We start from the raw sequence: 11,173 nt of genomic DNA on the forward strand, positions 1-11,173 counted from the left end.
ATCTTCTGTCAAAGCAAAGCTCTGTTTCAGTTCAGCTAAATAATAAATAGATAATTATCACTCAGACAAAAAGTCTGATTTAACCTTAGATAATATTGCGGTCCCCGAGCGGTCCCGCAATATTTTTATTCCCTTTGAAAGGCATTCTTTTTTTTTTTTTTTTTTTTTTTCAGGTTAAAACTGAATCGACCGTGGGCGAAGGAAGAAATAACAGAGTTTTCAATCCGAGACCTAACGTTTCCACAGAGATATACAAATTTACAGTCTGAGGGTGAGACTTAATTAGTGGAGGGGAGGAGGAGGGGACACGGACACACACGGGGACCGAAAGTCACGCGTCTTTCCTCTCGTGGAAATCACGACCCGCGCCTGCCAGCGTCCCGCGGCAGCGGAACCTACGCGGGGCATGGCGCGGAGGGGACGAGCAGCACTCCGCTCAGCCGACTGCTTTGCGTGGGTCCTGAGAACCAAGCACGCAGCAGCTCCTCCTTTACAGGGGCCGCACCTCGCAGGGCCTTGCCGTGCGCGGCCCTCCCCCCCCCCCCAGCACGGTGTCATGTCTCCCGCTTATCGGCAGCGGGACTTTCCCAAGCCAAGCTCCGCGCAGGGCGTGGGGAGCGGAAGGGGAAACGCGCGGCCGGAGAGGAGCAGTCGGGGCGACGGTGCTCCCAATGTCTGTCCCAAATAAGCACTTTTGGGGCTAGCTGGCAGGGCGGGTCGCTCGTTTTCTTTTCTTTTCCTCTCCCTTTTTGTTTTCTTTCCTTTTCTTTTTTTTTTTTTCCTTTTTCGGCTCGGCTATCTGCACATACCGCATGCAAACACACACAAGCTCGACGCAGGGCGGCGGGCGGGACGCGACCCTCGGCTGCAGGGGACGCGCAACAGGTCGGCGGTAGCCCCGGCACTTCCCGCGGTCCCGATGGCGGCTCGTCCACCTCCCGGCTGCTCGTATGCACCGGTACCCATGGCCGTGGGAGCCGGGGCTCTGCGCGGGCATCCCCCGGCCGCGGGTCATAGGGCCGCGGCATAGGCTGCAGGGTAAGGGTCCAGCTGGGGCTTGCCCATGCCCGGGAGGAGGATGTAGGCCAGCGGCGGCTGCAGCCCCGGACCGGGCCAGGCGCTGCAGTTGCAGGGAATCATGTAGCCCGGGTTACCGGGCGACGGGTGCGAGTGCGTGTGCCCCCCGGCGGCGGCCGCTGCGGCCGCGGCGGCAGCAGCGGCCCCGTGAAAGGCGCCCGCTCCCCCGGCGCCGGGGTAGCCCAGCGAGGAAGCGTAGGGCAGCCCAGAGCCCGAGGAAGAGGAGGAAGAGGAGATCTCGGCCATTTTGGAGCCCAGGTCCAGCAGGGAGTAGGGGTTGCTGGCGGCGGCCGCGGCGGCAGCAGCGGCAGCGGCGGCGGCCGACTGGGGGAAGAAGACGCGAGCAGCGGCAGCGGCAGCAGCGGCTGCCGCCTTCTCGGGGTTGGCAAGCAGCGACTCGGGCACCAGCCCGCCAGCCGCGCCGCCGTGCAGCCCGCCCGCCTTCAGTCCATGCGGGTGCTCGTGGTCCGCCACGCCGCCCAGCCCGTAGGGTACCGGGAAGGCGAACTTGTCCTTCTTGAGCAGCGTCTTGGGCTTCCGCCGGGGCCGGTACTTGTAGTCGGGGTGCTCCTTCATGTGCATGGCCCGAAGCCGCTTGGCCTCGTCGATGAAGGGCCGCTTCTCCGACTCGGTCAGCAGCTTCCACTCGGCGCCCAGGCGCTTACTGATCTCCGAGTTGTGCATCTTGGGGTTCTCTTGGGCCATCTTCCGCCGCTGCGCCCTCGACCACACCATGAAGGCGTTCATAGGTCTCTTGACGTGATCCACCGGCTTGGACATGGTGTCCCCCCGCTGCTCCGGCGAGCCGCCGTCCGCCCCGCGCCGGCGGCCGCCTCCTCCGAGCGCCTCTCCCTCCTCCTCCTCCCTTTCCTTGGTCCCGCCGCGCACCGCTCCTCCAGAAACAATCTCGGCGAGTGCTCCGGCAAGGCGGTCCCGGATCCGGCGGGTGTGCGGCGGCGGTCCCCGGTGGTCCCGCTCCGTGCGCGGGGCACTGCCGAGCGGCAACGGCTCCTCGTCAGGGTGCTGCGGCGGGCGGGACGGGCGGCGCTCCCAGCCTGGGCCGCGGAGCCTCTCTCCACTCCGCCGATCTCCAGGCCAGGGCTTTTCCTTGGTAGCAGCGTCCGGAGTCCCGAGTGGACCTCAGAGAAGTCTCGACGGCGAGGGCGGGAGCCAGCGGCAAGGGAGCGACCTGGGGGTCCGCGCTCCTCTGCTGGCGCGGTGCTCCTCGACGGTCGCCGGTACAGCAGCGAGCCCCGGACGGGGCAGCGGTCAAAGCCCGCCCTGTGCCATCTCCGTCCGCGGAGCTCGGGGGACTGCCGCGGCGTAGTGCGGTGCGGGGCCGGGCGGGACTGTGTCCGCGGAGGCTGGGTCGCTGCGGTGAGGCCCCGGGGGTGCGGGCCGCCCCGCTCAGAGCCTCCCCGCTCCGGCCGCAGGGGCGCTGCGATCCCACCGCTCCTCGCACATACTCGCCGGGCACCGGTCACAAGCGGCCGCCGGGCTCCGCGGGCTCCTGGTTCCCGCCGGTGGACAAACTTCGCCAAGTTTCGGGCTGGCTGCGGGGCGCTCCGCCTGCCGCGCCGCTCCCCCTTCTCCGGCAGCCGCCAGGTCTCTCTGGGTTTTCTTGGCCGACGACTCGGAGGGGCGGCGGGGCGGGCGGGAGCGGCGGGGGGCGGAGGGAGGAGGAGGCGGTGGAGGCGGCGGCAGCGAGGGGAGGAGGGGGTGTTCCTAATCACAGCACTGGCCGCCCCGCGCCCAGCGGCCCGGTTATAAAGCTGGCGGTGGGGTTCGCGGCGTGCCCCCTCCTCTCGCCCCGTCGGCGCGGCGGCAGGTAACGCGCGCTTTCTGCACGCCCTATATGTTTGCATGCGGCCGGCCCGCGCCGCGCGAAGGGGGCGGGGCCTCATCTTGCCACGCCCGCTCCTGAGCAGCGGGGCGGGGCCGGGTACTGCGCCTGCGCATTGAGTTCCGCCCCGCGCGCTGCCCGGCGCCCGGAGCTGGGAGGGGGTTGGAGCTCTCGGTTGCTCTCGGCGTGGGGTTTGGGGTCTTTTAGGGTGTTCCCTGCGATGTCCGCGCCGCCGGCGGAGGGCCTGAGCCTGCCGCCTCGGAGGGCAGCCCCGCGGTACCGGGGCGGGCGGCGGAGTGCAGCCCCGACATGATCCCAGCGTGTGGTGCCGGCCGCTGCGCTCCCCGCAGCCCGGGCCGCCCGGCCGTGCTCCTCGCCGGCTGCCTGTCAGTCAGGGCGAACTTGCTCGCCTTGTTTGTGCCTCGGCGGCTCCGTTTTGACTTACCCCTGTGGTATGTGGAAGCACCGACTCCAGTAAACCATTAACTCTTCCCGGGCTGATCTCTGCCCGGGACTGCTCCGCCACCCTCCGGAGCGGGGATTCCCGGAGCGATGCACGAATGGAGCAGTAGCCCTTGTCCTTCCCCACCGCGTTCCCCGGCAGCCCCTTGACCTAAGTACTCTGTGAAATACCTAGCGGCTCCTCTGTAAACCGCACCTTCTCCAGCTTCGCGTTTTACGACCCGTTTATTAGTACTTAAAGCATAGTTCTCTCAGTCTCCAAAGCCACCTCGCCAACGTTTGACTTCCTACAATCCTTTCCCCCTGAAAAAAAAGCTGTCAAAAGCGGGGAGATCAAGATATCTACCAGCCTTCAGCTTAGCAGGGAACCGGCGTTTCCGGCAGGTGGGAGCCCTACCAAGAGGGTCAGAAAAAGGGGCAGGTACCCACGCCCTGGAGGTCAGGTTCCCAGTCCGCCGGGCATCTATTTCCCTCCTGGGGATGAGCAGCCGGAATTTCCAACTGTGTAAAATCCTCCCGTTCAGTCAGGGAGCGGTTACCTATTTCACTCGTTCACATGTAACGTGGTTGTGTTTGACTTCTAAGAGGCGAGGACTAACCCCCTGGCTCCCCCTGCCCAGATCGGATGCCGACGTGTTCGACTTCCCCACGCATCGTGGGTGCCAGCGGAAAAACGCTCGAACAAATGCCGTTCAGGGAAAGGCGAGAGTGCGGCTCGTCCGTCCCAGTCCGCCACCATGGGCAGGGTGAGAATCGAGAGCAAGGGTGTTCAGAGTGGGGGGAGAAGCAGCAGCTGCTCTGTTGCCAGCACCGAAGGCACCCGCAACTCTCGCAGGCTCCCGGCCCCGCTCCCACCAACGCGGGAGAGAGAGCTTATCCTCCGTGTGGGTTTGGCTCCAGCGAGGCTCTCTGCCCGCTCTCCACGCTGCTCCCCTTACGACCCCTCTCCTCCCGCCACCCTCGGTGCGAGGACAAGGTACAGTGTAGAGGGGACCGCGACGTCCCTGTGTTGCGACAGAAGAGCGTGAAGCACTCAAGTCGGGCACAGGGGTAAGGCTGGCAGTGTCCGCCCAGATGGATGAATACTCCCATCGCGGACCCTCTGCCCATGGGCTAGTCCGTGGGTACCACCGCGCCGAAGCTGCTGCTGCTTGAACCCGCTGCTGGGCTGCAGCTCCAGATCCGTACGCCCGCAAATGGCCAAGAAAGTTTCAGGAAGACCGGGCAACATTTCCACGCACGGAACCTGCGTGGGGAAGGGCTGTACGCCGTGGCCAGAGTGTCGGCCCAGGCTCTAGGGAGGTTCGTAGGGTGAATGGTCACCACTTGGCCCACAATTTCCAGAGGACAGCACGACCACCAACTCGCAAGTCCTCACGGAGTCCCGTACAGGTGAGCTGATCTTAAAAAGAAGCACTTGCATCGCTCCCAGCAGAGAAGATGCCTCAACTCACGGACTGCTGTCTTCCAAAAATGTGGCCATTTACGAAACCATGACTTCATCTGCGCATGTTTCTGATTACATTCAGTCTTCCAAATGGTGAAAACGCTAATAGAATTTATTGCTCATAAATTATTGCACACGAATTTTTCACAGGCTGAGACCTATAAATGGCTCAGTACTGCCTCAAGTATATTTTTCTAGTTGAAAATGTAATACTATATTCGGAGGTCTCGTTTCCAAAGTCCCCCCACCCTCCTCCCCAACTGTTGAGGTGACCACTGGCTACTAAAACACACACACGCGGTTATTTCAACGATGCCTGTAGTTACAGACGGTCTGCTTTCCTCTAGTAAGCTGCTTTCGAGAGGGTTTGCACAAAGTGATGGAAAATCCTATTGGTTTCCTTCGGAGCAAGGTTGGACTCGAGTTAGGAGGGACCAGAGGGTCCCAGATTTCCCATCCTAACCCCGCTTTGAGGCAGTCAGGGCAGGGAGGGTGAAGCTGTTCTCCCTGCCGGGAGATCCGTAGCCGCGGTCACACACACGGAGTGTCTCGGTGAGCCTTTCAAATCCCCAAACGCACAGAAAGGGAAGGCTTTATCGGAGTTTAGCTACTTATCTGGATTTTTGTTAGACCACTGCTGTGATCTCCTCGTAGTTGTGCGAGTGCGTTAATTGTTCTGATAATGTGGTGTTATCGATACAATAACAATACAATCGTGTGTAATGTGATTTACTTGCCTTTGACCTGTCAATTCCTGACGCATGCAAATTCAAGGGCGCAATCTTTCCTTCTGCTATCAGGGGAAAAAAAACCCCAAACGAGCTGATGCATTATCACACGGAGGCTAAACAAGAATTTCCAGAATGCAGTGCTGTATTCCGTCAAGAGAGATCAAAGCCGTTTTAAAAATATTTAAGGGGATTTAGCCTGTCTTGTCAATACCCATATGTTAATTATGCCAGGTTGCTTACACCCACCGTAAGCAATTGTGTCCCACTCCAAATACTGACCGGTTTCTCGTACTGTGACCCAACAGCACCTCGTCTCTGGTGCAGGCAGCTTTATGATGCTGCTCGTATTTTAAAAGCCGAGCTTAAAGTGAGTTTAGAGGAAGAAAGAGCCTTTCCTCCTCATTTTTAGTTTAGGTGGCAAACCAAAGAGAAGAAAAAAGTAGGCGCAGTTCAGCGGTTAACCCCAAAACCTGACTCACGGACTCGACAGAGCAGGCTTTTGCCTGCATTTTCCGAGCCACCTCACCTTCTGCACAGCTCGCTTTGGGCACTGAAGTTTTCCCAGACTTTGGAAGCTGATAGTTTTCTTCCTGTGGGGTACCAGCCACTGAGTCCACAACCACTTTCGGCTGTCCAAAGCTGCCGGGCGCGCTGGGGGCTTACACACACTACGTAGTAAGCATGCTAACTTTTCCGCTCGTGTGGAGTTTGTCAGGTTTATGAGCACTCTTAAGTCTTCTCCCTCTTACAAAATCGGGTACACCTGTAGTGAGAGAGGGAGTTTTACCCCGTGAGCTTCTTATTGTGCACAATACACAAACTTAATTCATTTGCTTTTATAGTGTGCTTCTAAATGTTCGGTATTATTATTTTTCAATAACATTTGCTTATTATTAGAGCAGCTGGTAGCCCAAGCTCTAGTGAAGTGCCTGGCAAAGGATTCTATCGTAAAACACTGGTTTCTAAGTTTATAGTTTCTAATTTGGCTGTGAAAGTGTGATTCTGGATGGAACTTGGCACTCAAAAGCTCAGCTGGAGAGTAAACTTCTTATAATAAAAACATTGGTTTATTGGGTTTGCTATTTTAAGTTAAAAGAGAATTAACAAAGTTTTTACTAGTTTGGGAAGCATAGAGAAGTCCTGTACATTTTTGAAAATTAAATGTTACAATTTTGGTAAGGGTAGAATATATTCTGCTTTTTAATTTGCGATTTAATGTGCTATTATTTTAAAACCAAACCCAGTCTTTGTTCCTGTGCTTTAGGACACCAGGGTTGCTCTTGCAGGAACACCAGATATACATCTCATGCAACAATTGGTAGCAGTTCTGAGAAGGGGGTGATGATGGCGTCCTTGCTACTTTAATCTGTAAAGAAAAGTTAAAAATGCATCCTATTGTGATTTGCAAAGAGACTAGATAAAATTTATCTAATCTGCATGCACTCTACTTGTAGTCCAAACTATTTTCGTGTACTTTAATGACTCATTTTTTTGTTGTTTTATAATCCTGTTAGCTTTGCAGTGGTTATGCAGCCTGGGAAGAACAATCAGAACAGCAGCCAAGGAAGAAGTCTTAGAAAAAAAAGAGGAGAGTTGAGTGGCTACCTACTAGTCCCTGACTGCAAGATGACTCGTTCCTGTCTGGGGATGTGAGGGAGAAAATTGCTCTTCCTGCAGATTTTCTGGGCAGTCTTGGATGTTCCAGAAATGGCAGCTAAATACCTCTCGAGAACAAGGAGCTACTGAAAACTCACCAGGTAATGAGGATGTGTAAGCGTCCCCTCCCTTGCATGGTGAAATCAGAGCTGATATGGATAGAAGCTGCTGGCTGTCCAGGGTCCAAGTTTTCCTGTTTAAGCAACCCCCTATAACATTTCCTCAAAGGAGCTGAGCAGTGCTCAGAGTTTCTTTTACTGAAGAAATGGGCCTTAACTGTGTGGTGTCACTTGTACAGACTGTTTAGTGTGGTTTTATAATTCACTTTTCCATGTCATCACAAGCTTTTAAAATGTCACCGGTACCTGAACAAAGGTCAGGAGCTCTTAACTGATGTCCCCACATACTAGGTGCTGTGGTTTAAGCCCTGTCGGCAAGCCAGCCACACAGTTTCTCTCTCCCCCCCCACCTTTCTTCCTTTCTGCCCCCCGCCCCAGGTCCCAGAGGGATGGGAAGGAGAATTGAAAGAATGTAACTCCCACAGGCTGAGATAAGAGCAGTCCAGTAACTAAGGTATAACACAAATCACTGCTGCTACCACCAATAATAATAATGATAAGGGAAATAACAAGGGAAGAGAATACGATACCACCCACTGAAATGAGCCCAACCAAGAAAAGAGTGCCCTTCTGGGTCCCTCCCAGTTACATCCCAGGCATGACGTGCTGTGGTATGGAATACCTCTTTGGTTAGTTTGGGTCAGGTGTCCTGTCTCTGCTTCCTCCCGGCTTCCCCTCCTCCCTGGAAGAGCATGAGGCTCAGAAAGTCCTTGGTCAGACTAAACATTTGAATAGCAACCAAAAACATTGGTGTTATCAGCACTGTTCCCAGGCCGAAAGTCAAAACCACAGCGCTGCACCAGCTACTAAGAAGGAGAAAAAATGACTGCTACTGCTGAACCCAGGACACTAGGCTGCTTTCACTCACCTAATTTCTGGCCCACTTTTTCTTCATCTTTTCTGTTGTCCATTGGACAGACAAAGTGTGAGGGTTGAATGCCCTCTGATCTCGTGGGTAGGTGACTGCTCTGCAAAGGTATCCTCACTGTGGAAAGGTAAACTGGATTAAGTGTTCTTGGCATAGATCATGAAGCTTTTTAGCTGGGGGATCTTTTCAGAGGGAAAGAGATCTCTGAAGACTTTTGAATTTAAATTCAGTTGACATTTTACACTGAAAATTATCATCTTGTTTCACTTCTCTGGGCTGTCCAGCAGGCATAGAGGATTTTTTTTTCCTGAAATAAATACATTTTAATGACCAGTTTAGTTTTTTTCAAGGATGATTCATAACCATAAACCACACAAGGTTGTTTTGCTAGTCATGGGTGCTAGACAGGTCCCATAAAATCCATGCAATTTCAAAGACAAGGTCTTCGATGTCACTGGATAAGATTGTGGTTTGGAAGCCTTTGGCAGGCACTTCAGGATTTGTAAGTGCACACAAGGAGGCTAAAAAGAAGATCAGAATATGAGCCATTTGCTTCTGAAGAAAAGCTAAGCATAAGTTTTTATGTTTGCCTTCTGATCATAATTACTTTTTACTTGACTGCAAATTAAGAGGGAATGGAGGCCCATAACAGAAAGAACTAATGTCACTGGGTATAAATTCATGGCCATTACTTCTTTATGGACAGTATCTTGTTTATCTGTTTGTAAGAATGGGAGATTTCTGGGTTCTGTTTGGTCATGAGGAATAAGAATGTCTGTTCTTTAATACCAAATCAGTCGAGACAGCTCAAAGTTAATGGTCATGAGCCAGTTCTAGGGATCAAATGAGTTAAACACAGAGGGTGCCTACACCACCATTCCACACCTGCATTAGTACCTGTACCTGCATTTTAGCTTGGATCAACAGTGCCATAGCCTTCCATGTGGATCTCTCCACTCTGCTTGCTCACCATGCTATGGTTTCCATTGAGAAGCAGTTTCAGTTGAGACTAAATTGGAAGATGCTCTTCAGGTTCTGATGGAGCATGGTCTGTGAAAATTCTAGCTCAACCTTGATCACCTAGTCCCCAGTAGCATAAAATGTACCATATTTAGTGTTCTTGGTTCAGGCAACTGACAATTCCACTTTTTGCATTCACTTATTTTAGGTGCTTCAGGATGAGCTTTTCTGCCCAAGGTTAGAAAAGGCACTTCTGCCTCTGCATGAGTGTTTCTGCTGGAAAGGAGTCCCTCCACTTTGTGGGTGCTCTGTGAGTATAGGCATAGGTGGTTAAAAAACAAGGATCAGAAAGTTCATGATTGCCTGGCCTCATCCTTACCACAGCTTCTGGGATTCTGTTTGCATCTGCTTTGCATCATCCTCACAATAGACTTCTCGCTGTCCTCAGTAGGCTATATAAATACTTCCCTTGGCATGGACATTGCACAGAACTATTCTCATTTTCTGAAATAATTAGAATAGTTAAATCTTACTGTGAAACACATAGGCTAGATTTTTTCTTTTCATCACTTAAGTGTGTATTTTCGATAGTAATCATTGCTAGACATGTTTTTTTTCATAATTAAAGTTATATTTTCCATCTATTATTTCAAATAACTGCCTATGGGAACTTGACAGGTGTGTATCATCATCTCGTAATGAGCAGAAGCCCAATAGTAATAATAGCTATGAAACACTGAGATCTTTTACTTCTTCAGCATCATAAAGGCTTCTGATGGACTGTTGTCTAGTATTGGGCTTCAAGAAAGCTATGGAGTCATTGGACAGAATGCAGCAAGACTGATCAGAGGTATGCAAAATGTGATTTACAAGAACAGATTGAAAGCAGTGGTTTTACTTAATCTGGAGTACAGAAGACTTTTAAGGCAAACTGGTCTTTAAAGGTATAAAAGGTAAATGCAAAGATGAGGGGATTAAACTGTGAGGGTAGACAAGAGGTAATGAATTTAAGATGTGAATTCAAGATAAATGCTGGAAAAAAAGAAGCTGCAAATAGTGAGGATTGGTATGCATAGCCTCCCTTTCCCTGGGGAGGCTGTCAGAACACTGAGGGATGTTAAGAAGAAGTGAGACTGATTTGGCAAGAGTGATAAAGCCCTAGGACAGGAGTTTTCTCCTGACTGGCTTTGTATGGTTCTATGACATGGGAAGAACCCACTTTAACTTAGTTCTTCATGCGATCCTTTTGCTTTTCATTAGACATACTGCTGGTTCACAGTTCATGTCTTGGCTGCTCTTCTCCTACCCATGCAAGAGACCTGCATCACTGCTGCCTCATTGCCTTAATGCTCATGTATGAGTGTGTTTTCCACTGAAATGCTGAAGTTAGACATTTTCTCCTCATTTTCTTTTTTTTTGACTTTATATCTGATTTAGTTGGCACTGTGCTCCTCTTTCTTAATACAATTTTATCACTGTGAGAAATCCTGTTCCTGACACAGCTTTGCTTTTTTTGTACTCCCTCTATTACCTTTCTATTTTGTTTCAAATCTCTGCTGAAAACGTTTTCTGCCTAAGTTTCTCTTTCAACATGTTCCCTAGATCTATAATTAGAATATTTAATTTTATAATTAACTGAATCATAGAATCATAGAATAGTTAGGGTTGGAAAGGACCTTAAGATCGTCTAGTTCCAACCCCCCTGCTATGGACAGGGACACCTCATACTAAACCATGTCACCCAAGGTCCTGTCCAACCTGGTCTCGAACACTGCCAGAGATGGAGCATTCACAGCTTCCCTGAGCAACCCTTTCCAGTGCCTCACCACCCTCACAGTAAAGAATTTCTTCCTTATATCCAATCTAAACCTCTGCTGTTTAAGTTTGAACCTGTTACCCCTTGTCCTATCACTACAGTCCCTAATGAAGAGTCCATCCCCAGCATCCTTATAGGCCCCCTTCAGATACTGGAAGGCTGCTATGAGGTCTCCAAGCAGCCTTCTCTTCTCC

General features: G+C 52.3%; 1 protein-coding gene and 1 long non-coding RNA gene across 2 annotated transcripts; one reads left to right on the forward strand and one right to left on the reverse strand.

Annotated features, from left to right (window-relative positions):
• Window positions 1-636: 636 nt before the first annotated feature.
• On the reverse strand, window positions 637-1,882 carry SOX21 (SRY-box transcription factor 21). Its single transcript, XM_005144750.3, has one exon. The coding sequence runs from the start codon at window positions 1,855-1,857 to the stop codon at window positions 1,012-1,014; it is 846 nt and encodes a 281-aa protein (XP_005144807.1). The 5' UTR covers window positions 1,858-1,882; the 3' UTR covers window positions 637-1,011.
• Window positions 1,883-4,283: 2,401 nt separating this feature from the next.
• On the forward strand, window positions 4,284-10,870 carry LOC115945782 (uncharacterized). The gene is made up of 3 exons (XR_004080018.2): window positions 4,284-4,774; window positions 7,075-7,317; window positions 9,372-10,870. It is a non-coding gene; the product is annotated as an uncharacterized lncRNA (long non-coding RNA).
• The last annotated feature ends 303 nt before the right edge of the window (window positions 10,871-11,173 follow it).

This window comes from Melopsittacus undulatus, chromosome 2 (genome assembly GCF_012275295.1).
Source record: "Melopsittacus undulatus isolate bMelUnd1 chromosome 2, bMelUnd1.mat.Z, whole genome shotgun sequence".
Lineage (NCBI taxonomy): Eukaryota > Metazoa > Chordata > Aves > Psittaciformes > Psittaculidae > Melopsittacus > Melopsittacus undulatus.

Bases quoted from the DNA above. Each gene is read 5' to 3' on its own strand.
- SOX21 (XM_005144750.3), bottom strand. From the start codon at position 1,857: ATGTCCAAGCCGGTGGATCACGTCAAGAGACCTATGAACGCCTTCATG.